The following is a 27,791-nucleotide window of genomic DNA, read 5'->3' on the forward strand; positions in this document are numbered from 1 at the left end:
ACCTTTATGTTCAAGATTTTATCTTCTAATCTGAATAATCACAGTTCCTATTTTAATTCCTAATGCCTCTATTCCATAAGGCTTAAATGTTCATAGTGCAATCCTATGCATGTCTGCTCAGGAACAGGTTCTGTTGAGTTCAGTAGGACTAGCCATAAGTGTGTTCAAGGCTGCAGGCTTTCAGCCTTAGTTTTCTAAAAGTCTCCCTTGGCTAATTTGTTCTGTTGCCCAGTAGTTTCTACAAATAGGAAGATTTCCAGCGTAAAACCCCTGTGTTAAAACCTGAGCCCATTGCTTTTTGCCATCATATCCGCCCCTTCAAAAAACCATTGGTAAAGTATTTCTTACATTGTTTTTGACAAGGTTATAGATATTTAATATTTACCCCTAAAATTATACTGCTGAATATAATAAAAATGCACCACATCCTCTGCTGCTCAGCAAAACTCCATTCATTTTGGTCTTTCATGCACCATGCACTGTTCTAAAGGAGCAAATAAAATTATCAACCTGCGTCTTAGAAACATTTTGTAGTTGTCCATTTCCACAGATACATAGCAGGGTTAAACCTTATGTTGAAAGTTTCTATGTTCGTAAATATTTAGCGTATATAAAGTGCTTTGTGGAATTCAGTCTCTGTTTTGAAGATCTTTAGTCTGAGATTTCTTATCTAGAGGAATCACGATATTTAAATAAATATCTCTAAACAGGCTGTGCTTTGCAGCGTGCTTAACAGTGAGTGGTTTATCGTTTCAGTAGAACGCGTAGCATATTGCTAGTTACACAATTTCTGACACGTCACTTGTCTTAAAGGCGGTGTTAGGTACAGCATAGCATCGAAAGTGCTTTTCTGTGTGCAAGGTACTTAAGTGTCCACATGAGGAATCGGTCTTTTGGAGTCACCTCTTGACATAGAAAAACGTTTTCCCTACAAGAAAATGAAATCATTTTGCATATGCTACAAAGGTTGGTGTTTGCTGAAGAAGGACAGCAAGCAAAATTGGCATATAGCAAGCTGATGCTGCACAAAACTTGGAAATCTAATGCTTTCTTCTAAGACTGCTTTGGAAGAAAATGTGGCATGGAACTTACCAACTGATACCTGATGGGTCGTTCTTCAGCGAGGTTGACTGAATAATTCTATGTGCCTAACATTTCAGTTTTTGAAATGGCAGATAATGGAGAGAAGATTATACTTGAAGTTAGTATATCTCTATGGTTTTTTGGTTTTTTTAACCATTTTCTACCGTATATGTTATTATTAAGAATGCTCTTAAGAAAATACATAACAGTGCTGAATATGTTGGGGGTTTTCTTGTTGGCTGAACTCTTAATGGGGGTGAGGATCCAAAGAGCGACTTCTGGTATGCCAAAGGAATTAGGTATGTCAAAGAAATCTTTGCCCCCTGCCTTCAAATAATAGATGTGTATGCTATATTGCAAACCACTTTTGGAAATCCCCTTAGTTTCAAAAGTGGTTTGTATGTGGCATAGTTGTTTTTCTCTCTGATTGTCATAAGCCCAAAATCTACTTGAACATGCAGAATTAGTCCTGAGCCATTTAAGGCATTATAGGTAAAAACCAGCACTTTGAATTGGGCCCAGAAACTAATTGGTAGCCAGTGCAGTCGAACCAGAATCAGTGTAATACGCTCAATCCGTCTTGCTCTGATGAGCAACCTGGCTGCTGAATTCTGCACCAGCTGAAGTTTCCGAACCAACTTCAGAGGCATCTCTACGCATAACGCATTGCAATAATCTAACCTTGAGGTTATCAGAGCATAGACAACAGTAGTTGGCCTATCCCTGTCCAGATAAGGGTGTAGCTGGGCCACCAGCCGAAGCTGGTTTGACATAAAAGTTGAGAAACTTGTCATTCAGGAGAAACAGCCGTCTGTCTTCTGTTGGACTTGTTTATTAGGCCATAGTTAGCAGCTCGTATGTTAAGGTAGTTCATGAAAATTTAAATCGCTATTTCTTTCTGGCTTGTATTTCGTTTAGTTATTCAGATGTTAGACAAATATAAAATGCGTGCAGGAGAATTCTAAGAACAGTTAGACGTGTTCTTTTCACTTCCAGGACATTTGTGCAAAACTCAAAATGCTGGTCAATGTGAAATACATCTGTCTTTGAATTGAAATGTTACAAATGTACAAATTCATTTATGCCTTGCCCCTTCCCAGAGTGTCAGGATGCCTTACGATATTGTAACTCCTTCCTGTGGGCTTATTCCTATCTTATTCCCTTACAGCTATTTCTTCTAATCCTTGAACCGTTTTTTTAAAAAGCCACAGATAGTCGTTCTCATTCCCTTTTGTCAGATTAGCATTTCTTCACCTAAGTTTCCATAAGCAACTCATACAGTTTCATGAAATAACGCTTTCTGAGCTCTCCCGCTTTCATTTGACACTGAAATCAAGGCTGGGTCTGTTCCCAAATCATCCTCTTCTTGGGTACCAGGCATCCATTAGGTTCCTAAATGTGGCATCATCTAAAATAGAAAAGGTGTAAAGAAAAGGTGAAATTGGTCACAGACGCAATGGAAAGTCACCTAGCTGTAAACTCCCTTCCTTCCTTCTAGTCTTAGTGACAGCTACTACCACTTTGTGGTATAATCCTCTATCCCAAACTTTGGTTTTCAGCTCTAAATCCACATTGCTCTGGAAAACTCAAGGCAAGAACCCATCAGATATTTTTCTCTGAAATGTCATTTGGAAATAAGCATTGTGGGATGTTAAGTTCACATTTGACTAAGATTGCAGTATTCAGTTGATCGACATATTAATCAGTTAAAAAAAACCTTTTGGTCAAGCAAAAAGTTGCTGGTTATCTGGGCAGCAGATTGAAAAAAAACTTTATTATTTTAATATTTGCTTAGAAAAAGCACAAGTATTGGGTGCCATCCTAAAATAACATATATATTTTTTGTCCTAAAGTGCCACAGTAGTAGTATACTGAGTTTCACTTATATATCTCAAATCAATTTACAAAACTTAGTAAAAAACCATTAAGAACAGTGTAAAAAAATAAGAAAAGATGGATTTAAAAAACAATACAAAACAGACCCCCCTGGCAGAGATCTGTTCAGCCAACTGGGAAAGCTTGTTGAATCGAAAAGGCATTTTAATTTCTTCCGGAAAGTACAAATAGTGGGAGGCATTTATCGCATCTGGGATTTCTTCTCTGGGTTACTAAAATAAGAGGCTATTCAGGATCCTTGACTGGCTAGCAGGTAATAGGAGCTTGCTGAAGAAAGAGCTAGCACCTGACCTTTTCATGTCTTCATAATTTCCTGCCCTCCAAGCCAGTGTGGACAGGACAGGTTGAGGGGTTGAACAGCTTGGGCAAACATCTATTATTTAATTAATTAATTAATTAATTAATTAATTTGTATACCGCCCTTCAGCCATAGATCACAGTGCAGTTTGCAACATAAAAATACAACTGGAAAACAAACAAACAAAATGCATAATAAAAATAAGAGCAAAAACACACTGGTAATCCCCACTCCCATGACACATTTAAGGGTATCGTATGTTAACCAGCCAAAATCGTTTCAGGCCTTCTCCTAAGGCTGTCATAGATTCCCATACACCCACCCCACTGCTGATAAGAGGCCATTGGAGAACGCACAGAGGAACATTTTTTGCAAGCCCCAGACCCTCCCAAGTGTCCTTATTTTCTAGGGACAGATCTGGATTTACAGAAGCCATCCAGGTTTCTGATTTGATCCTGGAATGTTCCGCTTTTCCTTAGGATGTCTCTATTTCCATCGGAGAAATGTTGGAGGCTGTGAATTTATGCGACCCTCCACACACCCAAGCCAAGGAGATAAGTCACTAGAAGACATCTGAAAGCAGCTCTGTAAAGGGAAGTTTAAAAATGTTTTTTTTTTCCTAGGTTTTTTATATTTGTTGGAAGCCACCCACAGTGGCTGGGGCAACCCAGTCAATTGGGTGGGATAATAATAATAATAATAATAATAATAATAATAATAATAATAATAATATACCCCGCCCATCTGTGACTGGGCCTCCCCAGCCACTCTGGGTGGCTTCCAACAAAATACTAAAATACGGTAATGCATCAAACATTAAAAGCTTCCCTAAACAGGGCTGCCTTCAGATGTCTTCTAAAATAATGTCCCTATTTTCATCGGAGAAACATTGGAGGGAATGCTGCCCTCTTGAGAGCGGAGGAGCTACACAAGTCCAGTGAGATCCATGCTCTTCCCCTTCCTGTCTTGGGGGCAGAGAAGGAGGAAACTGAGAAGGCTGGAGGTTGGCCTGTCTTCCCTGTCAAAATGGCACCCAGCAGCAACCAGCCCCTTAGAGAGCGTTGAAGGCTTTGTACCCAGAGAGGCTCTTCTTTCCTGACTTTTATTTTTTCTTACTTTGGCATCATTGCAAAAGCAGCGTTGCAGCTCATGCCAGCTATCCCCTCCATAGAGGCAGAGCAGGCACCAGCCTCCTCTGCTGAGCATCTCTCTCATCCTCTTATGAGAGGCAGTCCTGGACCGTGGCAAAAGGGAAGCACCATGGCGCCTAGCCTGGGAGAGACCAGTGCAATGGAGAAGGTTAGCTAGTCCCCGTTTCCAACCTCTCCTGGCGGCAAGCAACTTTCCCTCTCTGTTACGGGGTAAAGAGCTGGAATGGGGTAAGAGCCAAATGGCCTGACGGAGGAACGAGCAAAGCCGAGATAGATGGCAGCTTCTCTTTCCACGCTCCGAGTTTCTTCCCATGAAGGTTTTATCGAGGGTGAATAAGTAGCTAAAAGGTAAAGGTACCGCTGACCATTAGGTCCAGTCATGACCGACTCTGGGTTTGCAGTGCTCATCTCGCTTTATTGGCCGAGGGAGCCAGAGTACAGCTTCCGGGTCATGTGCCATTATGACTAAGCTGCTTCTGGCGAACCAGAGCAGCGCATGGAAATGCCGTTTACCTTCCCGCTGGAGCGGTACCTATTTATCTACTTGCACTTTGACGTGCTTTCAAACTGCTAGGTTGGCAGGAGCAGGACCGAGCAATGGGAGCTCACCCCGTCGCAGGGATTCGAACTGCCGACCTTTTGATCGGCAAGTCCTAGACTCTGTGGTTTAACCGACAGCGCCACCCGCAGGCCTCCCAAAAAGCTTGTCACCCACACACGCCCACAATATCCTGAAAACTGGCCTTTCTCTTCTTCTCAGACATATGTAGACACTCTCAAGCCCAGAAGACTTTCATCATCATCATCATCCTCATCCTCATAAAATTTTATTTATATCCCGCCCTCCCCAGCCGAAGCCGGGCTCAGAGCGGCTAACAACAATGAGAAAAGTTTGATAAGATGTTGGGGTGGGGAATTGTAAGGGCCAAACAAAATTGTTATTTTAAATATAAATTTGAGAAACTGATTTGCTGAGTGATTGCCCCCATGTTGGAGACTAACTTCATGCGATGTTAACCATATAATTAGTTATATAATAACTTCCTGTGGCTTTATGGTATGGCTTTATGTTGCTGTAAACTGCTTTGTTATATATATATTTATGATACAGCAGTATACAATTTTAAAAAAAGAAATACATAAATACCTTTATGAGGGCCAACGAAAATATCACAACATTTTGGCAAGCTTGCTCTTTGTAAGGTGAAAAAAGCTGGTTTAATGTCAAGTGAAGGATGTCAGCTGGAGACAAAATAAGAAAGGAAGCGGTATGGGAGGGGAAATTATGGACATATGTTGGCAACAGGAGCAGGAAACCTGATTTTAAGAAATTGTATTAAATTTAAGTAATTTGGTTTGATTTGTTATAATTTGGAAAAATAATTAAAATAATTAAAACCTTTTGGCAAGCTTGTGAGTTCTGCACAACTCTTCATCAAACATGAATGGGGGGGGGTGGAATGAGAAAAGTTTTTTTTTGTTGTTTTTTAAGTACAAAAAAATGTGATATTAGAGCCGTAAGGTCAGAGGTGTAGGCTCTGTTCTGAGATAGAGATGGCAGCCAGAATAAGTTTCTCTCAGGTGCTACACCCCAAAGAGCAATAGCTCTCTATTGTGGGATGATAAATCCTGACATGTAACCCAGATCTGCCCTGTACCTTAAACAAAACAATCAGATTCCAAGATAAATAGAAAGCAGAAGTAAAGAAAAACAGGGGTGTCTTTATCTTGGTGAAATTAGAGATTAAGTTTGAATAATGTACTAGTTAAGAGAGAAGCAAAATAGTGCAGTATAACCTAGTTGCTGATGGAGATGTAACCCTCAAAAGTCAAAGTGTTTGTATCCTGAATCAGGGATAAGAGGGTTGTGTCCAACAAAATTCTACTCAAATCAGACCCATTGAAATTAATTGGGAGTGGGTTCCTTTTATGATCTGATCATGCAGTTGTAACACCAGCTAATTGGCACTGGCAACCAAGTTAGTGCTTCTGGCCTTCCAGGATAGTATCGCAGGTCTTTTCATTCCTTTGTGTACCATGTCTCCAAAGGCCTGCGTTGATCCCCAGAGAAACTTAAATTTTGTTCTGCTGCAACAGGATGCCAGCAAGGTCATTGTCAAAGTATAGATGCCTTTGACAACCTTTCAAGTAATCTGTAGAAGTTTCCTCAGCAGACTGAGGGGCCTATTTGGCGAGCCTGAGAGTGGATTCCTCTCCCTCATTGATTCCAGAAGATTAAATTTGGATATAGCTGTCCATGGCCCCCAGCCTGGCTCTGACAATTTGTATAGCTTTCTTGTGTATTAAGGGCATGATGCAACTCTTGTGCAACCCTAATAAAGTCTACATTTGGGAGGAGAGTACGCTCCAAAGTCTGCTTTATTAACAGTATGCTCCTATTAGTATGGAACTACATGAGACAACGTCAGGCCCAAATATTCATGCGCACACAGCATTCTAGTAAAGTTGTATGTCAGACCCTCAAAGTGTCCCTATTTTCCAGGGACAGTCCTGGATTTACAGAAGTTTTCTAATTTGATCCTGGAATGTCCCACTTTTCCTTAGGACATCCTTATGGAGGGTATGGTTATGTGCCCCCCCCCCCAAGCAGTAAGTAACTTTACAGCCTTTAGAAGATATCTGAAGGTAGCCCTGTATAGAGATTTTTTTAATAAAAAAAGTTTAATGTTTTATTTTGTTTTCATATATGTTGGAAGCCTCCCAAAGTGGCTGGGGCAACCCAGTCAGATGGGTGGGGTATGATACTACTACTACTACTACAGATGATTGATGATGGAATAAGGTAAAGGTAAAGGGACCCCTGACCATTGGGTCCAGTCGTGGCCGACTCTGGGGTTGCGACGCTCATCTCGCTTTATTGGCCGAGGGAGCCGGCGTACAGCTTCCGGGTCATGTGGCCAGCAGCCTCTGGCGAACCAGAGCAGCACACAGAAATGCCATTTACCTTCCCGCCAGAGCGGTACCTATTTATCTACTTGCACTTGATGTGCTTTCGAACTGCTAGGTTGGCAGGAGCAGGGACTGAGCAACGGGAGCTCACCCCGTCGTGGAGATTTGAACCGCTGACCTTCTGATCGGCAAGTCCTAGGCTCTGTGGTTTAACCCACAGCGTCACCCGCGTCCCTGATGATGGAATAGGGCATGTGTATTTTCAGTGGAGAAATGTTGGAGGGTATGGTATGTGTGTAAATTTGACTTCCAGTGGGGGAAGGAGAGGTGCTGAAACCTTCAGATACAGAAGAATAGCCGCCAGCTCTTGAAAAATCATGATGAAATTCTAAAGGCGTGTAAAAGAGTAGGTTGGAGTTGCTTTTTACACAGTTCTGACTTTCTAATCAGCTTTTGCTATGCCCCATTTTCAAATGGGGAACCTGTGGCCAGACCAATGTTCTCGGACTACAACTCACATCAGCCCCATAGGGAAGGATGATGGGAGCTGTAGTCTAGGTTCCCTATTCCTGCTTTGACATTCAGTGCTTGGTCTTTTCCATAGCTTTCACCAGCAGTGGAATTCTTCACTGCCACACAGACTGTTTTATTCCAGCAGGCTTTGTATTAGCATTGGCATTTGAAGTGGACCCTGTTACTTCCTTGCTGTGCTACTTTGATTGTTTTATTGCATGATGAATGTTGTTGGCTGCACTGAATACTACTTTAGTAAGTGGAAGGGCAGGTTATAAATAAGAATCACCCATCTGTTAGTTAATTTGTAAAATAAACCATGTAACATGGGGTGGTTTTTTAACTACCTGCTGATTTGTGAGTATATAGTTTAAGAAGCCACATTTGTTTTTCTTAACTGTCTTCAAAATGCTTCCTGCTCTTGAGTAGCTTGAAGTTTTAATTGGGAATTGACAGGCGGCTCAAAGAAAAACCCACTGAGCAATAGTCCTTAAAGCAAGTGGCAACAGCCAAAGTAAGCAAAAACAAGGTATTGTTCTGTTGCATTGGCTCAGCGCTGCCACTACAGACCATTTGTTCTACCTGTAATGCAGTGGTTTCATTTAAAAAAACTTGGTTCGTTATTCCTTGACTTCAGAGACTTCTTTTTGTACTGAAAGCAATTCCTAAACAGGCTTCAATATATTATTTTACTCAGTAGTCCCTGTATTACATTTGATATATATGTTTTCTGTTCTCCCCCCCACCCCAGGAAAGCGATAGTCAAGCGATGTCTACCAACTTAAAATACCTTTCCTTGGGGATTTTGGTCTTCCAGACAACTAGCTTGGTTTTGACTATGCGGTATTCAAGGACACTGAAAGAAGAAGGACCTCGTTATCTATCTTCAACTGCAGTGGTTATTGCTGAGCTTTTGAAGATCACAGCCTGTATTTTGTTGGTTTACAAAGACAGCAGTAGGTGTCTGCTATTTATTTGTTTGTTTGTTTGTTTATTATGAGGCGGTTAATACTTTTTTCAATACAAGGTGGGACCTTTAGCAAAATATTGCATTGTATCCTCCCTCCTAAATGAAATGCTCCTGTTCAGTGTTGCAGGAACTCGTCTTCCTAAAAAAGAAAATTCCACTCTTCTTCCCACCTGTCTTTTGTTTCCCCCAACTGTATTCCACAACTACTGAGCATGCTCAGACCTCAATGGGCTGGGGGTTTTTTTTGGGGGGGGGAGCAGTTTGACCTCTTAATCTTGTTTGTGTGTGTGTAAAAAAAAAATAAAAAAATCCACGTCTTGTAAACTCAGGTTTTCCCATCCACAATTATAATCTTCTTGTTTCTTGGTGGTCCTGTTTTTGCTACAATTCTGTTGCCACTCACCACCTAAATTAACTATTAGAAATGTACAGAATTGTATTTTGGACACAGCAACAACTTCTTCATTTTGCTGCCAGTGTTCCTAGTGCTGAAGAGATGAGTTAGATGTCTTCATCAGCAAGAACTAGATATTGCTATATCTTAATCGGGACAAACCATTGTCAGCTTTGCACAGTTATGCAATGAAGACGCCGCAGTAAACCCATTGCTGTAAATGGACATTAACTACATAGCTATGCAAATTTTTCCCTAGGAATGTCATGTTTAAAAACAAAGCTCTAAAAGTTTTTAGCAAAAAAGCTCATTATAATTAATAGGCCACACTAATCTGTTTTTAAACTTACAAAGAATTTATTATCCTCTCTTTTTGCATAGAGTGCAATTTACGATCTCTGAACAGAGTGTTGCATGATGAAATCCTTAATAAGCCTATGGAGACACTTAAACTGGCTATTCCTTCTGGGATTTACACACTACAGAATAATCTCCTGTATGTTGCCTTGTCAAACCTAGATGCAGCCACTTACCAGGTATGGTATGCTTTTGAGGAGTTTGCTGTTGCTTGTTTTTAAAATTGTGCACACAAATAATGAGTCATTAATCAAGAGTCACCTTGATTTGGTCTTTTCAGGTCACGTATCAGCTGAAAATTCTCACCACTGCGTTATTTTCTGTGTCCATGCTCAGTAAGAAATTAGGTGTGTATCAATGGCTTTCATTAGTGATTTTGATGGCTGGAGTTGCATTTGTACAGGTAAATATTAACATAAACATACTCCTGAATATTAAAAGTGTAGATCTTATTTGCTTTACTACTTAATACCTGGGGTAGTATCCAGTGATGATTCCCCCCCCCCAAAAAAAATATGTTTAGGGGTACTCTCATTATCCTACTCATATTAAAATACTGCTCCTCAATGAGGCCAAACTTAGATTCACAAAATGTTTAGGGGTATGCGTACCCCTGCATCTCCCCAGAAAAAAAGCACTGGTAGTATCCAATGAAGTGACTGCACCGTGGAACATCCCTTCCTTCTCTCCCTCTGTGCCCCCTAAATCTGTTCTGGGAGGATTGTTTTTTTATTGATATGTATAAATGAGAGAATAGGGGTGGAATCCGTATTAAATGTTGATTCCCAGATCAGTTTATCCATTGACTTCAGATGCTGTCAGCTGAGAAATGAGACAATACAGAGTACAGTGGTACCTTGGGTTAAGAACTTAATTCATTCTGGAGGTCTGTTCTTAACCTGAAACTGTTCTTAACCTGAAGCACTACTTTAGCTAATGGGGCCTCCCGCTGCTACAGCGCTGCCACCACGCGATTTCTGTCCTCATCCTGAAGCAAAGTTCTTAACCCAAGGTACTATTTCTGGGTTAGCGGAGTCTGTAACCTGAAGCATCTGTAACCCGAGGTACCACTGTACAAGACACAAAATCATAGCCCCAGTAAAATATCAAAGAAGATCCAAGAGACTTTAAAACATTTAAATATTTGGGCACTTGCTTGGTAATAAATGTATTGGTACCTTCTAGGAACATGTTCAGAAGGGTGTTTTAAGATTGGCCAGGAAGGAGTCTCATAACAAGATATATTGTGTGTTCTCTATTCTGATGATAAAAACTGTTATAAAAGAACACATGAAGGATAGTTTTGACATGTTGCCTACGGACTGAGCCCAACTAATAATGGTGTTTCTTTCTGGGATCATGCACATTTGCACAGTCTTCCTAAGCCAACGTTTGGCTTGGCATGTTGTGTGAAGCAGATCAATAGGTGCAACAGAACCTCGGGATCCATTTCATGTGTTTGAACTTGGTTGCAATGAAGTTGGGCAAACTCTTTTCTCTGTGTTCGTGTCAAAAAATCCATAATTGGATAGTAAAGGTAAAGGGACCCCTGACCATTAGGTCCAGTCGTGACCGACTCTGGGGTTGCGGCGCTCATCTCGCTTTATTGGCCGAGGGAGCCGGCGTACAGCTTCCGGGTCATGTGGCCAGCATGACTAAGCCGCTTCTGGCGAACCAGAGCAGTGCACGGAAACGCCGTTTACCTTCCCGCCGGAGCAGTACCTATTTATCTACTTGCACTTTGACGTGCTTTCGAACTGCTAGGTTGGCAGGAGCTGGGACCGAGCAACGGGAGCTCACCCTGTCGCGGGATTCGAACCGCCGACCTTCTGATCGGCAAGTCCTAGGCTCTGGGGTTTAACCCACAGCGCCACCCGCACCCCCTATAATTGGATATTAAATGGCAAAAGAGAATAAAGAAATAGAACACAATTGCAATCAGTTCTTTTGTCAATAAACATCCCTCCCTGGATCTCTGCTTGTGATTCATTCATCAAATATACCTTCTGGGTGCACTGAACTCCTGATTAATTGAACATTGATAAGCAGATGGTGAGGCTGCAGAGCAACATGGGCCAAATCTTCACAACTCTTTTGGGCACTGTTTAATAATCTTGTTATTTTGGAAGGAAGTAGCAGAATAAATACTGTCCTAAACATATTTCACATGTTCAATTTATGCATGCTGTTCTGGGATATGATCCCGAGATATAGGCCATGTCACCAGTAAATGTACCTAGCTCTTTAGGGGCACCACTTACAAAACATAGAATTCAGTGCTCCCAGTGTTCAACATCTGTTGAAGGACTTGCTGGATTAGTTGTTTATTATTATTATTATTATTATTATTATTATTATTATTATTATTATTCCCTGCACATCTGGCTGGGGTTCCTCAGCAACTCTGGGCGGCTTACAGCATATATAAAACATAGTAAAACATCAAACATTAAAAACATCCCAATACAGGATTGGCTTCAGATATCTTCTAAAATTTGTGTAGTTTTTTTATCTCCTTGACATCTGAAGGGAGGGCATTCCACAGGGAGGGCACCACTACTGAGAAGGCCCTCTGCCTGGTTAGATAACACAAAAACAGCATTTAATAAAATAGTAAACCTGAGAAACCCAAAATGCTTCAGAAGACTGGGTTAAGAACTAATGTTTTTATTAGCATGCATTACAGCACAATTCTGTTTGTGTTTGTTTGGAAACATGGCTCTCTGTATTCAGTAAGGCTTAGTCTCAGCTAAACATGCTTAACCTTGCAAATGTGCAGCCCAGTCCAAAGCATGTTTTCTTGGAATTCGCAATTAAGTGTCCACAGGGTTGCAACCTTGAACTACCAGCACATGCAAACTTATATGAGAGTTTGTCTCATTGAGATACGTGGGACTGGCTTCTGCATAAACATCAGGGCAGCCTGAATATGTTTAGAGCCACAAACCTAAAAGTTGCCCAAACAAAATGGTGGGCATTAATTTGGGCGGAAATATTTATATTTTTTAAATGTGAAGGACTATGCCTAGGCATGGAACGCGGATGGTGCTGTGGGTTAAACCACAGAGCCTAGGACTTGCCGATCAGAAGGTCGGCGGTTCGAATCCCCGCAATAGGGTGAGCTTCTGTTGTTTGGTCCCTGCTCCTGCCAACCTAGCAGTTCGAAAGCACGTCAAAGTGCAAGTAGATAAATAGGTACCACTCTGGCGGGAAGGTAAACGGCGTTTCTGGGCGCTGCTCTGGTTCGCCAGAAGTGGCTTAATCATGCTGGCCACATGACCCGGAAGTTGTACGCCGGCTCCCTCGGCCAATAAAGCGAGATGAGCGCCGCAACCCCAGAGTCGGTCATGACTCAACCTAATGGTCAGGGGTCCCTTTACCTTTACGCCTAGGCATGCAACTTTTAAAGGGAATTATTAAAAACCCAATTCTATTGTCAGTACAGTTTGATTCACTGCAAACTTGGAATGCCATCAATAGCTGCTTATGGGTATAAAGATGTGAATAAGGACTAAACAAGAGCTGGATGAGAAATGTTTCTGGTATTTCATTGCCTCTTTTCGTTTCCTGTCAGCAAGAACAAAGCACAAACTTCTGCGCTATGTTAAATTATATTTGGCAACTTGCTGTACGATTTTAATATACATGTTTTATTTTGCTTGTTTCCTTTAGTGGCCATCAGATTCACAAGAAGCAGCCACTAAAGAACTCTCAGCAGGATCACAGTTTGTGGGCCTGATGGCAGTACTTATAGCCTGCTTTTCAAGTGGATTTGCTGGAGTGTATTTTGAGAAAATCTTGAAAGAAACAAAACAGTCAGTATGGATCAGGAACATTCAGCTGGGTGAGTCTTGTCTCGAGAAAAAGACAGAACGGAGATTCAGATTTCCAGCAGAATCTAATCAGAGTACCTCAACATGCTTTTGTGTAATTAAATTGTTACAGAAGCATATGCCAAATTTGCCATTAACTTTGCTAACAGGAACTCTAAATGCTGCATCCTGTTCGGAATACAATTGTTGTTCATTTAACATCTGAGTCAGCTTGTTTTGTTTGATTTGATATCATCTAATGGGTGCTAAATACAGTGGCTGAGATTCAAACCACAGTGCAACTAAAATTCTCTTTTAGGGGATTTTTTAATGCTTTGTCATTTTCCACGAGGGTCCTCTGTTTAAAGATTAAAAAGTCAAACACTCCGTCTGAAGTGTCGCAAGTTCACGGGCAAACCTAAGATAAGACTTTGGATCCTGGCTCATGTATTGTACTAGAACTAGATTAAATTTGACTGCATGTTTCCAATTTAATGCATAATCCTAATGTGGCAGTTATTTATACTATGCCTTTATTTTGAAAATAAACTGGGAATATCATGTATCCTACAAACATTTTCTTGATGAATACTTAAATCCCTCCCCCCAGGTCTGTAATAGAATTGTGTAATAAAAACACGCATGAATTCCTTTTGTTTAAAACAAAACATATCATTTCTCAACAACTGATTACAGGATTATGGACTGCCATTTTAAAAATATGATTGCATGTATATTTGTAGAGATATAGAAATCTGTAGAAAAGCTCCTCTGCAGTTCATAGGTTAGATCTGAATTGACTGTACAATTGTGCTATGAGACCTCATGTTAGCAGTTGAATCCATCCTTATTAATTTTGCTAATTGCCTTTCTCCTAAATGCACTCAAGGCAGCATTGAAAAATCCAGTATTGGTTACACAGTAAAATGTAACTGCAATTTTTTTTAAAGCACAGGAAAATAGAAATGCATTTACAGTATGATTACATCTTACAAGGGGGTTTGGTTCCAAGGGTTCAGCAGACACAGAAAAATGCATATATATTGAAATTCTTGGAACTGTCCCCATGCGAGCATCCTGGGCATTCTGGAGCCCATGCACTGAGAAAGACAGAGAATTTTAAAGCAGATCTTAAAAAGTGGGGAGGCCCAGATTTTTATTCTGTTTATTTATTTTAAACTGTATACGCCAGCTTTCTTCACAAGCAACAATTGGCACACCGCTTTCCTCTAACAAATTGCTCCCAAAGCAGCTAATAATAATAATAATAATAATAATAATAATAATAATAATAATACCCTGCCCATCTCGCTGGGTTTCTCCAGCCACTCTCGGCAGCTTCCAACAAAGATTAAAAATACATTAAAACACCAGTCATTAAAAACTTCCCTAAACAGGGCTGCCTTCAGATGTCATCTAAACGTCAGACAGTTGTTTATCTCTTTGACATCTGATGGGAGGGCACCACTGATGAGAAGGCCCTCTGCCTGGTTCCCTGTAACTTCACTTCTTGCAGTGAGGGAACTGCTAGAAGGCCTTCAGCGCTGGACCTCAGTGTCTGGGCAGAATGATGGGGATGAAGACGCTCCTTCGTGTATATAAAACAGAAAAGCAATGATCGATAAAATAGTTTGCAGCTAATAAAAATGCAAAAACATAGGCTCAAAATGAAGAACTCGTAGCTTCAGATCAAAATAGCCTTTTTAAAAGGGGAAACTCTTAAAAGGGACAGACTCACAAATTAAAAGCTTGCTTTAATAAATACATTTTCAAATCTAAGGGGAAAGACATTCCTTTTGACAGATATGCTGTGAGCATGTTGTTTAGGGCTTTAAATATCATAATATCCTGCTCCGGGTGGGTGCCAGTTTCAACCGTCACAGGCTGAACACCATGCCCAGGGTGGCGAGCAGTCATGTTCCAGCGGCCAGCTGGCATAAATTCCATGGCCAGCCACATTGCAGGGCAGAACAGCCCACCAAGTCTAAAGCTCAAACTGCCCAGTCATGGGCAATCAATAGGGTGACGCTTGGTTGGTGGACCTGGGCGAGAGAGTTCCCACTCTGGTCTGGTGGCTAAGGATAAAAGGATTAAAAAATCATAACAAAGGCCTTGAACAGGAGAGGCAGCCAGTTTACTTTTTACCTATGACCAGCACCTGCCAGTAAACAAACAGAGCTTTATACTAGTTGCAAGCACCAGGACATGATTCGGGATTCCCCACGTGGAGCACATTAATTGACGCAGGAGGGGACCAACCTGCGTTTCTACATGCAGGTGAATTAAGAGAGTTTCTTCTTTTATTTTTGAGGTTCATTTCACTGTGCTTTAAAAAATCTGTCTCGTCTTTTTTAGGATTTTTTGGCAGCATATTTGGCTTGATGGGCGTGTACATTTATGATGGGGAACTTGTATCGAAGAATGGATTTTTTCAAGGTTACAACCAGCTCACCTGGATAGTCGTCGTTCTGCAGGTAATGCATCCAGAGTTACATTTTACTCAAAAAACCAGCAGAACATATTCTCTCGCAGGATAAAGATGTCAGTTTTCTGGGATAAGTACCGCTGCTTCTTATTGAGGAGGGTCAGTTATCTTTATTCAGTTCAATTACTAGTTTAAAATACTTTGACTTATTAAAAAGCACCCCCCCCCCATTAATCAGACATTATTTTTCCTAAATTGTAATATACATATGATGGCAAATTCCACCACCAAATCAAACTTCCAACACAAAGCATAATGTCTCTTCTAAGACAGTGCAGGTGTCATCTTATAATAGTTTCATTTTTTACTTCAGATTATTCATAGTCAGATTTAATTGACAAAACCCCAATTAATCAACTAAGTTCTCTTCAGTCAGTTGACAGCCCTATTATTAATGTGATATAATTTTGCACTTCCTCACCCTACTCATGGGTAGGCAAACTAAGACCCGGGCGCCGGATGCGGCCCAATCGCCTTCTAAATTCGGCCTGCAGACAGTCTGGGGATCAGTGTGTTTTTACATGAGCAGAATGTGTGCTTTTATTTAAAATGCATCTCTGGGTTATTTGTGGAGCATAGGAATTCGTCCTTCTCCCCCAAAATATAGTCCGGCCCCCCACAAGGTCTGAGGGACAGTGGACTGGCCCCCAGCTAAAAAAGTTTGCTGACCCCTGCCCTACATGTTAGTGTTACAAATACCTATTTAATGCAATACTTACAAAAGCCATAGGGGAGGTGCCGTCTTTGAAAAGACAGTCTTCCATTTTCTTTGCATAGTAAGGAAGGCCTCTCCTTAGAAGTTTTCAAATATGATGACAACTTACTTTTCAATGTTTTGTCAGGCGCTTGGAGGCCTTGTTATAGCTGCTGTTATAAAATATGCAGACAACATTTTAAAAGGATTTGCAACATCTTTGTCTATTATACTGTCAACATTAATCTCATACTTCTGGCTGCAAGATTTTGTCCCTACAAGGTAAGAGTACGTTATATAAATAACTTGAAATTTGTGTCTCAACTGATTTTAAGTAAATTTAACTGCTTAGGTTAGTATGCACTCGAAATACATTGCAATAGGATGCAGCCTTTGTACATTATCGTGGAGAATAGTGATTGTCATGGTTGCTGAGAGCAGGTGGGTTATAAGTTCTTTGTGGTGTAAATGGGCATTGTTGTCTTGGAAGATGTTATAACATCATAACCAGACACTGGAGAGACCTGTCAGGAGTAAGCATGGACCAATGGTACCAAATAGTATGGGAAACAGCCCTACTAGAAAAATTAACTAATAAACTGAAACTGACACGGGGACAAACAGAAGAAGACGCCTTCACCCCGGTATGGCTCCCCTTTATCACATACACAGCCCAACAGGACAACGACAATAATCCACCAACAGCATACAAATCAATATGGCTAACCTGATCCAAAACACCCACCCACCTCACTCACACACGAAAACAAAGATCACCACAGCCAATCACAAGCAAACAATCACACCCTAAGCCAACCCCAACCTCTCTCACCACCAAAGGAACACAAGTGAACAACACAAGCAACGCTGACACCAAACTCTACATACATTAAACATAATAGAAACACCGCCACCCGACCCCACCCCCATCCATCCTCCCTCTCCCCACCCCCCTTTCTTTTTTCTTTCTGTTTTCCTCTCCCCCTAATGCCTCAACAAATGAAACGGATTTGTAAAAATGTTACATGGAAGAAGAAGAAGAAAGAAAAAAAAAACGAGGCACTACACTTCTGTAAAACAAGAAAATCCTTAATAAAAAATATTTTAAAAAAAAATAGTGATTGTCATGCGGATTACAAAATATAGATTCTAGTCGGAGACTATCAAAGGTTATTAAATGCACATTTATGGTCACTTATGTCACTATTTCAGGACCTTTTCACATGCTTCTTTTTTGACCGACTCAGTTTTTATGCCTGAATTGCACTGATTGACTTCATTAAACTGACTACGCGGTTCTTAGCGTTAAGCTAGACATAAACTGTGCAGTTCTTGTGTAGCCTGGTGATGCACATTTTTTAAAATTTAAGACCGAATTGCTGGGGACGTGAGTCCTATCATGACCACAGCCTTCAGGGAGAGGAGATACAACCCTTCTCTCCCCAGCAACATGATGAACCCCCTGCTCCTGCAAATGTCGCAACTCATTTCCCTCCATGTTGCGATTCCAATAAAAATTGCTCCCCTCGTTTATTATTAATTTATTTTTTTGAAAAAGAAAAACTCCAAGCATGGCTGTTAACCATGCAACTGAAATATTTTTTAATATTTATTTATTTCAGTGGGTTTATTCTGAGCCAAACATACTACTTTTCGTTTCCGCTAAAATCAACATATGCAAAGAGTAATGGTCACAGTGTTTTACTGTTTAGGGAAGGAAATATGAAATTAAGGCATTTTAGACTACTTCCATATTAATCTAGACTCAAATATTTTTCAGAGTGATTCTTTGAAATAGGTGGAATATATCTTTATGTAAAACCATATTATGAATTTGTGTCCCCCCCAAAAAAAAAACCCCCTTCATTGTGAGTTTCATTGAATACAGAGGAACTTGATTACAAGTACATATGGTTAGCAACTGTAAGATATTTAAAAGAGCTCTACCTTTTTCCCCCTCAAAAAAAAACACCTCTGTATCTGCTGATCTTGATTTTGTTTAGTGTTTAAATGTGAGGTGCTATCTACAAGAACTAAAGTTACAGTTCAACCAGAAGCCCATTATTAATAGCTCAAACATTAACTCAGACAAGGAAAATGATCAAATTCAGTATGCCAGAGTGCAAAACATCTAGCTGAGTCAGCTTTGGTTTGCTACTAATTTTCACTGGTATAATATTCAAGTAATACAGTCATACCTTGGTTCTCGAACAAAATACATTCTGGGAGACTGTTCGACTCCCAGAACTGTTCAACAAGCAAGATGCGGCTTCCGATTCGCTGCAGGAGCATCCTGCAGCCAATCGGAAGCCGTGGAAGCCACGCTGGACGTTCGGCTTCCGAAAATTGTTCGAAAACCGGAACACTCACTTCCGGTTTTTTATTGTTCGGGAGCCGAAACGTACGAGTTCCAAGAAGTTCGGCAGCCAAGGTATGACTCTACAGTGGTACCTCGGATTAAGAACCAAATTCGTTCTGGAAGTCTGTTCTTAACCTGAAGCACCACTTTAGCTAATGGCCTCCTGCTGCTGCCACGCCGCCAGAGCACGATTTCTGTTCTCATCATGAAGCAGAGTTCTTAACCTGAGGTACTATTTCTGGGTTAGTGGAGTCTGTAACCTGAAGCATATGTAACCTAAAGCGTATGTAACCCGAGGTACCACTGTATATATTTTTGAAGCCAATATTCACCATCTGTTGTTGGACTAATGTTGGGCATCCTGAGTTCTAATTCAGTACATATTCAGGTATCAGTATTTGCCTGGCAATTGTAATCAAACTGTAAATGAACTAAACAACTAAACTAAACAGTGGGGATTAGGTGTTTTTCAGAAAGTTTAATGGTGATTAGACACACAAATGGCATGCCCATTTAAAGCCCTCCAAAGCCTCACCCAGCAGGGTCAACAAAGATTAGGCTTTTATTGATGGAGCTTGTTGCCCATCTATCTGCTCCAAGTTCCATGGTCCACCCACTTCTTGTGCAGATTCTTTTCCATTCATTGCTGAGCTGTGCCAGTTCTGTTCATCAGATGTGAAAAGCTCAATTTGATATCATTCAGTGTGAGCAAGTCTGAGTCCCAGTGGCGTAGCGTGGGGGGTGCAGGGGGGGCCAGCCACACCGGGCGCAACATCTGGGGGTTAGGGTTAGGGGGCGCAAATCCATGGGTTAGGGGGCGCAAATTACTTGCCTTGCCCCGGGTGCTGACAACCCACGCTACGCCACTGCTGAGTCCTGTTTTTCCTGGTGGAAAAGCAGTTCCTTCAGCAAAAGTGTTTTTGTGAAAACCTCTGAGGATTGGGGATTTTTGCAAGCCCCGAATCAGTGACTTCGTCTGCTTGTGTGACTATCACTGGCGTGTCAGGATTTCTGTGTAGAGAAATGCTATGGCAACAAAACTGCTGCACTACCCTTACAAGCATACAATATTGGCTCCCGTTTATGATGGAGGAAGGGAGATTTGGGGCCTAAAGTTTCTTGCTGCTCAACTGCAATTTCATGTGCTCTAGCACAGCCTTCAGGTAAGAACAGGGGCGATCGACACGTTACACCATCTGGTAGAATGAAGAAAAGATCTATAATCTTCTCCTCTAGAATGGGAGCTAGGGAACAAGGAGGGCACTATTGATAGTGCACCTGCAACGGTTTCCCTTGTTTGACACTCAGGATTGTAGCTCAGTAACAGAATAGTACATGCTTTTGATGCAGTAATCTCTATTACAGTCATTGATGGTGTAATGTGTCGATCACCCCTGTTCTTACCTGAGGGCTGTGCTATAGCACATGAAATTGCAGCTGAGCAGGAAGAAATTTTAAGCCAAAAATCTTCCTTCCTCCATTATAAATGGGAGCCAATATTGTACAGTGGTACCTCGGGTTACATACGCTTCAGGTTACAGACTCTGCTAACCCATAAATAGTACCTCGGGTTAAGAACTTTGCTTCAGGATGAGAACAGAAATCTTGCTCCAGCAGCGCAGCGGCAGCGGGAGGCTCCAATAGCTAAAGTGGTGCTTCAGGTTAAGAACAGTTTCAGGTTAAGAACGGACCTCCGGAACGAATTAAGTACTTAACCCGAGGTAGCACTGCATGCTTGTAAGGATAGCGCAGCAGTTTTGTTGCCATAGCAGTTCTCTACACAGAAATCCTGACATGCCAGGGATAGTCATACAAGCAGACAAAGTCACTGATTTGGGGCTTGCAAAAATCCCCAATCCTCAGAGGTTTTCACAAAAACACTTTTGCTGAAGGAACTGCTTTTCCACCAGGAAAAACAGGACTCAGACTTGTTCACACTGAATGACATCAGATTGAGCTTTTCAGGTAGGATTCGGAAAAACCATTTATACCATTTATAAAACCCTTCTACTGCCAGTCATTGATTGAGCTGGACGAGCCAACAGTTTGATTTTCCATCGGGCAGCTTCTTATGTTCCCAAGTTGAACATAAGTTGATTAGAATCTTTCCTTTCCTTATTTGCATACTTTTAAGAGAGAATATTAAAACACCAGCAGTGCATTCAGTCAGAAACGGAAGAAAAATATTTAACTCCAATAGAAATATCTTAGAGCAGGTACATACTTGCTTGAATTTTGAAAGCCCACTCTTTTGATAGCCACAATTTTTTGATACCCTGAATTTTGATGCACACTTTTTCAGCCATTTTGAACCCTGCAGCCTACATATTGGACTTCTCAGTCTAAGCCACTGTCTTCCATGCCTGTGGAAGTGTCCAAAGCAAAACAATGGCTTTTTTGTCCAATTCTTTCTCAGACAACATCATGAGACTTTAACAGTAACCATTTGCAAGCTGGGAAGTTCTGTCATGTTGCCGTGCAAAAGTCTCATATTTGCTCACTGCATCTATTTAATAAGGCGCTATTTTATCACTTTTATTTTATTGTTCCAGTTCCTTTGCAGACCTCTGTATGTGTCCTGGTGTTTCATTATATGACCAGGTTAAGAGAAAAGCCAGATATCTGCTTGTAAAAAGAATGGGGAAATGGGAAAAGCAAAACTAATGAACATTTTGGCCATAAAATAAATACATTTAAGTAAATGATATCTAGTTTATGAATGTATATGGTCTTAAGTCTCTCCCCCCCCCCCTTTTCACTTTCAGTGTTTTTTTCCTTGGAGCCGTTCTTGTAATAGCTGCTACATTCCTATACGGTTATGATCCAAAGCCTGCGGGGAATCCTATTAAAGCATAGCAGAATCTTCAGTGCCAGCCCTTTTTTTTTTTTTTTTGCAAAAACTGTGCATTAAGGACCTCAAAATAATTATATGGAGGACCACCAAGCACTGGAATGGAAAAGTTTACATGGTATCTGAAGAATGACAACATATTAAAATAATGGTTTATGGGAGACCAAACTACAGAAAGACAGAAAACAGTATGTACCTCTGGAAACGAAGGAAGTCCTAGAACAAAACTTGAAGGGAACACACTGCACCTAATACCTACAATTAGAAATGCTTCCTGCTTGAACTCTGAGGTTAAATCAGAATTATTTACTGTATTTGACAGCTGCAGAAATGCCCTATGCACTCTTCTTGCAAGAGCACATGACATTTGTTGAATCATACCTTTTTTCTTTTCTTTTTTGCAAATTGACTGTTTCATCTTAGTATGGTTTTTTTTTGACTTGCTGTATATTTGTAATGATCAAATCAAAGTGAAATAAGACTTGGTGCAACCATGGCGTTTCTGATTTGGTATTCCAATTTAAACTGCAAAGTAGGATTGAATCGTTCTCATTTCAGACATTTTATATATTTTATATAGAAAGCTGTACAAGTAAACAGAAATTGGTGTTGGGAAACATATCTATACACATTTCTTACGGTCACAATAAACATTTTTGATAAGATTCCCAGAGAGGAAGAATTTGAATCCACAAATAATAAAAAGGATTAATCAGAAGTGTTGTAGGGATCAGGTCACAATGTACACTGCTGCAGCACTACCACTGAGTCTGAGCAAAGGCTTCGTAAAAACAAATTGAAGAGGCACAGCTACTGTGCTTTTATTCAACAAAAGGCTATGATAGAGTGCCAGAGCTGGCACCAGATATGTGTGTGTTCAAAGAGCAAATCCTTTTTATATAAAGATATAAAAGCAAAAAAAAATTCTTGTCATTACCTTACAGTGCATTTCATTGCTTCAAAATTTAATCTGAAAATATTTTAAACTGTATTTTTAAAATTAGTCATGGAAATGTTTAAAGGTATTATCGTTCCTTTCGGAGCCATGGTGATCTATCATGTGAATATACTGTATTATATTACAGAGCTTTAAAAACACACACACACGTAAGAATTATGTAACTGAGAGTGGTTTTTGTCCAGTCTTGTGAAGAATACATGCTAACTGTATTAATATTGATAACATTATTGTGCAATGAGTATGGGGGGGATTGCCAAAGAACCTTCTTTCCTTCATCCTGGAATGGCTGGACAAACCTTCTTGGAATTTTGTTATGGCTTAATATTGTGGGCAAATCTGGTGTTAAACTGCTTACGGTAACATATCAAAAGTAAGGAAATGTCTTCAAAACACCCCACTTACACATCTGTGTAACAACCATGGTTCTTCTTGCCTTCTGCCCCAACATGTTTCTAATAATAATAATAATTAATAATAATAATTTATTATTTATACCCCGCCCATCTATCTGGGTTTTCCCAGCCACTCTGGGCGGCTTCCAACAAAAGATTAAAAATACATTAAAACATCAGTCATTAAAAACTTCCCTAAACAGGGCTGCCTTTGGATGTCTTCTAAACATCAGATAGTTGTTTATTTCTTTGACATCTGATGGGAGGGCGTTCCACAGATGTCAAAGAAATAAATGTCAAAGAAATAAATAGATGTTTCTGTGATGCTGCTAGGAGTCTCAGAGCACTCTTGTGATTCTCACAGCTACAATTCTATGAGCTCTTCGTGGAGAGCTATGAGTTACATTAATTTAATGTTACTTTGCTCCAGAATTAGTCTGTTAAAATATTTCAGAGCATAATCCCATGCATTTCTGCTCAGGTGCAAGTTCCCATTACATTCAGTGGGACTTTCTCCCAGGTAAGTGTGTATGGGATTGAAATCTCGAAGTCCGTTAAGTCAAACCTAATCAAAGTGTCAGGTTAGTGCACAGCTTTTTTCTTTTTTACAGTAAAGAATTAATTTACAAACGGTGCATTAATGATCGCTTTTCTGCAGCGTTTCCACTGGTAACGGTTCAAAGTGAAAGTAATTTATATTCCAAACATTGGCATTAGCAAAGAAATAAAGTGTTTATGAAAACAAAGGAGGTTTTATTTTTTCAAAATTGTAATGGTGATTTGACAAATGGTATTTAACAAAAAATGCTGTATCGTTTTGACTATCCACTGATGTATCCACCCGCATTGGTTTACCAACCTTGAACCTCATTTATAAGTCATTGTTGTTTTAGTATTACAAGGAGAAAATAGGAAATTTTATCAGTCTGTTGTGATACTGGCTGAAACTTCTCAGGCAGTGGAACCATGCATGTTTTGAAGAAATTCTACCCATTTGTGCAAGAAATCCAGTGCACATATTGTTGGATCTGTTACACAGAGGAGGTAGGTGTCAAACTAACAGATAAATCATGGGTAGGCAAACCAAGGCCCGGGGGCCGGATCTGGCCCATTCACCGTCTCAATCCGGCCCGAAGACAGTCCGGGAATCAGTGTGTTTTTATATGAGTAGAATGTGTCCTTTTATTTAAAATGCATCTCTGGGTTATTTGTGGGGCATAGGCATTTGTTCACTTTTTTCCTTCAAAATATAGTGTGGCCCCCCACAAGGTCTGAGGGACAGTGGACCGGCCCCCTGCTGAATAAGTTTGCTGACCCCAGAGATAAATGCTTTCTGAACATGTCTTCTTATAAGCACAAATCTAGGGCAGAGGAGAATCAGTGTTTGGGGGTGGAGAGGATGCCTAACCCTTTCTACATCTTAACTCACAATGCAAAAGCTGCTCTCCCAGTGCCATTTCCTTGCATCCTAACTTCTTCCAACATCATAACCTGACTGGGGTTGGGATGGAGAGAGAACAACTTCAGACCTTAATTTAGAAACAATTGAGAAGCCATGAAAGTATTCCAGTGTTCCCATTTCCTGTACCATGAGCAATTTTCTAACAGTCCATATGTTATTCAGCCCTGCACCGAATGCTTTTTTTATTAATTATAACCCTGCCCTCCAACTGCTCCCAAGGTGGGTGGATGTTGTTGCCATCATCACTAATGTTTTAATTGCCTTCTACACCATCATCTCAAGGCGAGGTACAGTACAAACTGCCAAAACCTTTGAACACCAAAAGTTTTGTTTTAAAACAAAACTAGGTAAAGGTAAAGGGACCCCTGACCATTAGGTCCAGTTGTGACCGACTCTGGGGTTGTAGCGCTCATCTTGCTTTATTGGCCAAGGGAGCCGGCGTACAGCTTCCGGGTCATGGGGCCAGCATGACTAAGCTGCTTCTGGCGAACCAGAGCAGCACATGGAAATGCCGTTTACCTTCCCGCCGGAGTGGTACCTATTTAACTACTTTCACTTTGACGTGCTTTTGAACTGCTAGGTTGGCAGGAGCAGGGACCGAGGAATGGGAGCTCACCCCGTCGCAGGGATTCGAACCACCAAACTTCTGATTGGCAAGTCCTAGGCTCTGTGGTTTAACCCACAGTGCCACCTGCGTCCCCTAAAACAAAACAAAACTAAAACAACACAAAATAGATGCATTTATCCAGCTGAGAGAGAAGCCTGTTGGAACAAAAATGTCTTCTACTGTTTCTTGAAAATGCAGAGAGTGGGTTTCTGTTGTATCTTGACAGGAACGCTGTTCCATAGAGCAGGGATATCCATACTGAAATTGTGCAGAATGCAATACTAAAACCAACAAATATAGAAAATAAACGGCTGGAAAGTCCCAAATACAAATAATTATATAAAAATAAACAACCAACCATTGCATTCAGACTGCAATTCCATACCTGCTTTCCTAGAAACAGGAAACTCCATAGAATGTACTTCTGAGTAGACTTTATAGGATCGCACTGCAAGATTTTAGAACTAGAAAGACCTATAAACACAACTGACATTTTTTAAACAACAACAACAACTGGCCATTGTGAAGAGAATTAATTATGAAAGTTTAGTCATCTCATGTTGGTGGAAGGGAGCTCAGGGTGGAAGACGATGTTTTTCCTTAAATTCTGTTTTACTTTTTGCTTATTACAAAGCTGCACTTGGAATTCATTCGTTTTTCCTCCCATGCTTGTTTGGTTAAAACTACTAAGAAATTTGGGCTATCCCTGAATTCAGCATGGGCATGGAACAGAGTTACAGTAGGCATGAATTTCCCAGTATTATTAGGGTTCTCTTTCGTTCTTTGTGGGCTCTTGAATTGGACAAATTCAGGCATTGTCAGAGACATAGTCATTCAGTTGAAATGGCAGCTAGCTGATAACTGGATAAGTTTATTTATCAAGAGGGTGGGTTCCTATTGCCCCTGCCCCAAACACAGTATTTCTCAGGAGACATTATACTGGTCTTGATCATTTTGGCTATCTCATCTTGAAAATTCCTTTCTGTTGGGCGAACAGAGTGCTTGTTTATTTAGCAACCCTAATTCAGAGGATTAGCAAATCACTTTATATATAAAAAATCAATACAGCATATTTTAATCATTTTGACAGTATCCGCACCCCCTCCCCGAAGCCATTGGATGAAATTGGGCCTGTGATTAACTGAAATACAGAACTCAACATAATAGTTTGAGATTAAGCCGTTATCATTTTTAATTACTTGAATGTGCTTCACTTACCTGGGAGAAAGATCCATTGAACCCAATAGGATTAATTTCTGAGGCGACAGGGATTGCTCTATAATAGGATATCTGAATCCTGTAATCTGAGGAAATAATTGGTACTATGGTGTTGAACAACCTCTGTAAGTAAGAATAAAAGTTTGGAAATACTAAAATTGGCTGATGGAGGTGGGGAGAAGAATGACCTTAAAGGGCGATGTAACAGTTCAGTGTCCACTGAATGCTGTTTAGCTGTTCAATTGTCTTCACAGCAATCCTGCAACTTTTATCACTATTAAATTCCATTTTACAGATGGGGAAAGTTTTGCCTAAAGTCACACTGTGCCATCCTGACTGGCAAGTGAACTGAACTTAGATCCCAGAACAAAATAGAAAATAGCTATCCCACCCCCCGAAAAAGCGCCAATTAAAACTAGTTAAATATCTGAAGCAGGCGCTCAGAGAACAATGCAGCGACTACTTCACATTTTTAAAATGGCACAATCAGATTCATTTTTAAAATGGAACAATCGGATTCATTCCATACATTGCTACCCTGCTCTGTATCCCAAAGTTTCCAGATTAGCTCACCAATCAAGAAGAAATTAAAACCTTAAAAAACCCTCTCATGCAGCAAGTAATTAAAAACCAATACACTTTTCTAATCACAGAAGTAACGGCTGCAATCTTCCATGATTCCACACTTTACAGATTAATTGAAACTCTTAGAAAAGTTATTGAAAAATTTGATGCTCCTACTGAGGAGTCTTGCTTGCCCTTATTATTACCCTTGCACAGACATTATTGGAGAAGCATGCAGTGAAGAAGAGGGGAAATAGCAAACATATCACTGGTTGAGTAAGAATGGATCCTCAGACAGGGGACACGGGTGGCGCTGTGGTCTAAACCACTGAGCCTCTTGGGCTTGCTGATTGGAAGGTCTGCGGTTCAAATCCCCGCAACAGGGTAAGCTCCCGTTGCTCTATCCCAGCTCCTGCCAACCTAGCAGTTCGAAAGCATGCCAGTGCAAGTAGATAAATAGGTACCGCTGCGGCGGGAAGGTAAATGGCGTTTCCGTGCGCTCTGGCACTCGTTAAGGTCCTTCGTGCACCGGTAGCGGTTTAGTCAAGCTGGCCACATGACCCGGAAAACTGTGGACAAACACCGGCTCCCTCGGCCTGAAAGCGACATGAGCGCCGCAACCCCATAGTCACCTTTGACTGGACCGTCCAGGGTCCTTTACCTATATCATACATTACAATTAGGGGAGCTGATTTATGCTGTAACATTTAAAAGCTTGCCACCACATGGTGGGAGCTAACTAAACCATTCTGGCATAGCTGGGACAGCAGCAATAATAATGAGCTAAGGACCCTTTATAAAGGTCCCTCTCACA

General features: G+C 40.7%; 1 protein-coding gene across 3 annotated transcripts in view; it reads left to right on the forward strand.

Annotated features, from left to right (window-relative positions):
• SLC35A3 (solute carrier family 35 member A3) overlaps positions 1-23,872 on the forward strand; it is a 29,745-nt gene extending 5,873 nt beyond the window's left edge. The window contains exons 1-8 of one of the 3 annotated variants that reach the window (XM_081866115.1): positions 791-1,201; positions 8,603-8,807; positions 9,597-9,751; positions 9,853-9,975; positions 13,245-13,416; positions 15,740-15,858; positions 16,712-16,845; positions 21,688-23,872. In XM_081866115.1, the coding sequence (XP_081722241.1) occupies positions 1,169-1,201; positions 8,603-8,807; positions 9,597-9,751; positions 9,853-9,975; positions 13,245-13,416; positions 15,740-15,858; positions 16,712-16,845; positions 21,688-21,778 (1,032 nt within the window). In that variant the 5' untranslated portion in view covers positions 791-1,168 and the 3' untranslated portion in view covers positions 21,779-23,872. Of the gene's footprint in view, positions 1-790; positions 1,202-1,360; positions 1,383-8,602; positions 8,808-9,596; positions 9,752-9,852; positions 9,976-13,244; positions 13,417-15,739; positions 15,859-16,711; positions 16,846-21,687 lie in introns of those variants that run through there. The other 2 variants (XM_081866116.1, XM_081866117.1) reach the window with 2 other exon arrangements.
• The last annotated feature ends 3,919 nt before the right edge of the window (positions 23,873-27,791 follow it).

This window comes from Podarcis erhardii (genome assembly GCF_964252035.2).
Source record: "Podarcis erhardii genome assembly, chromosome: 6".
NCBI classification, from domain to species: domain Eukaryota; kingdom Metazoa; phylum Chordata; class Lepidosauria; order Squamata; family Lacertidae; genus Podarcis; species Podarcis erhardii.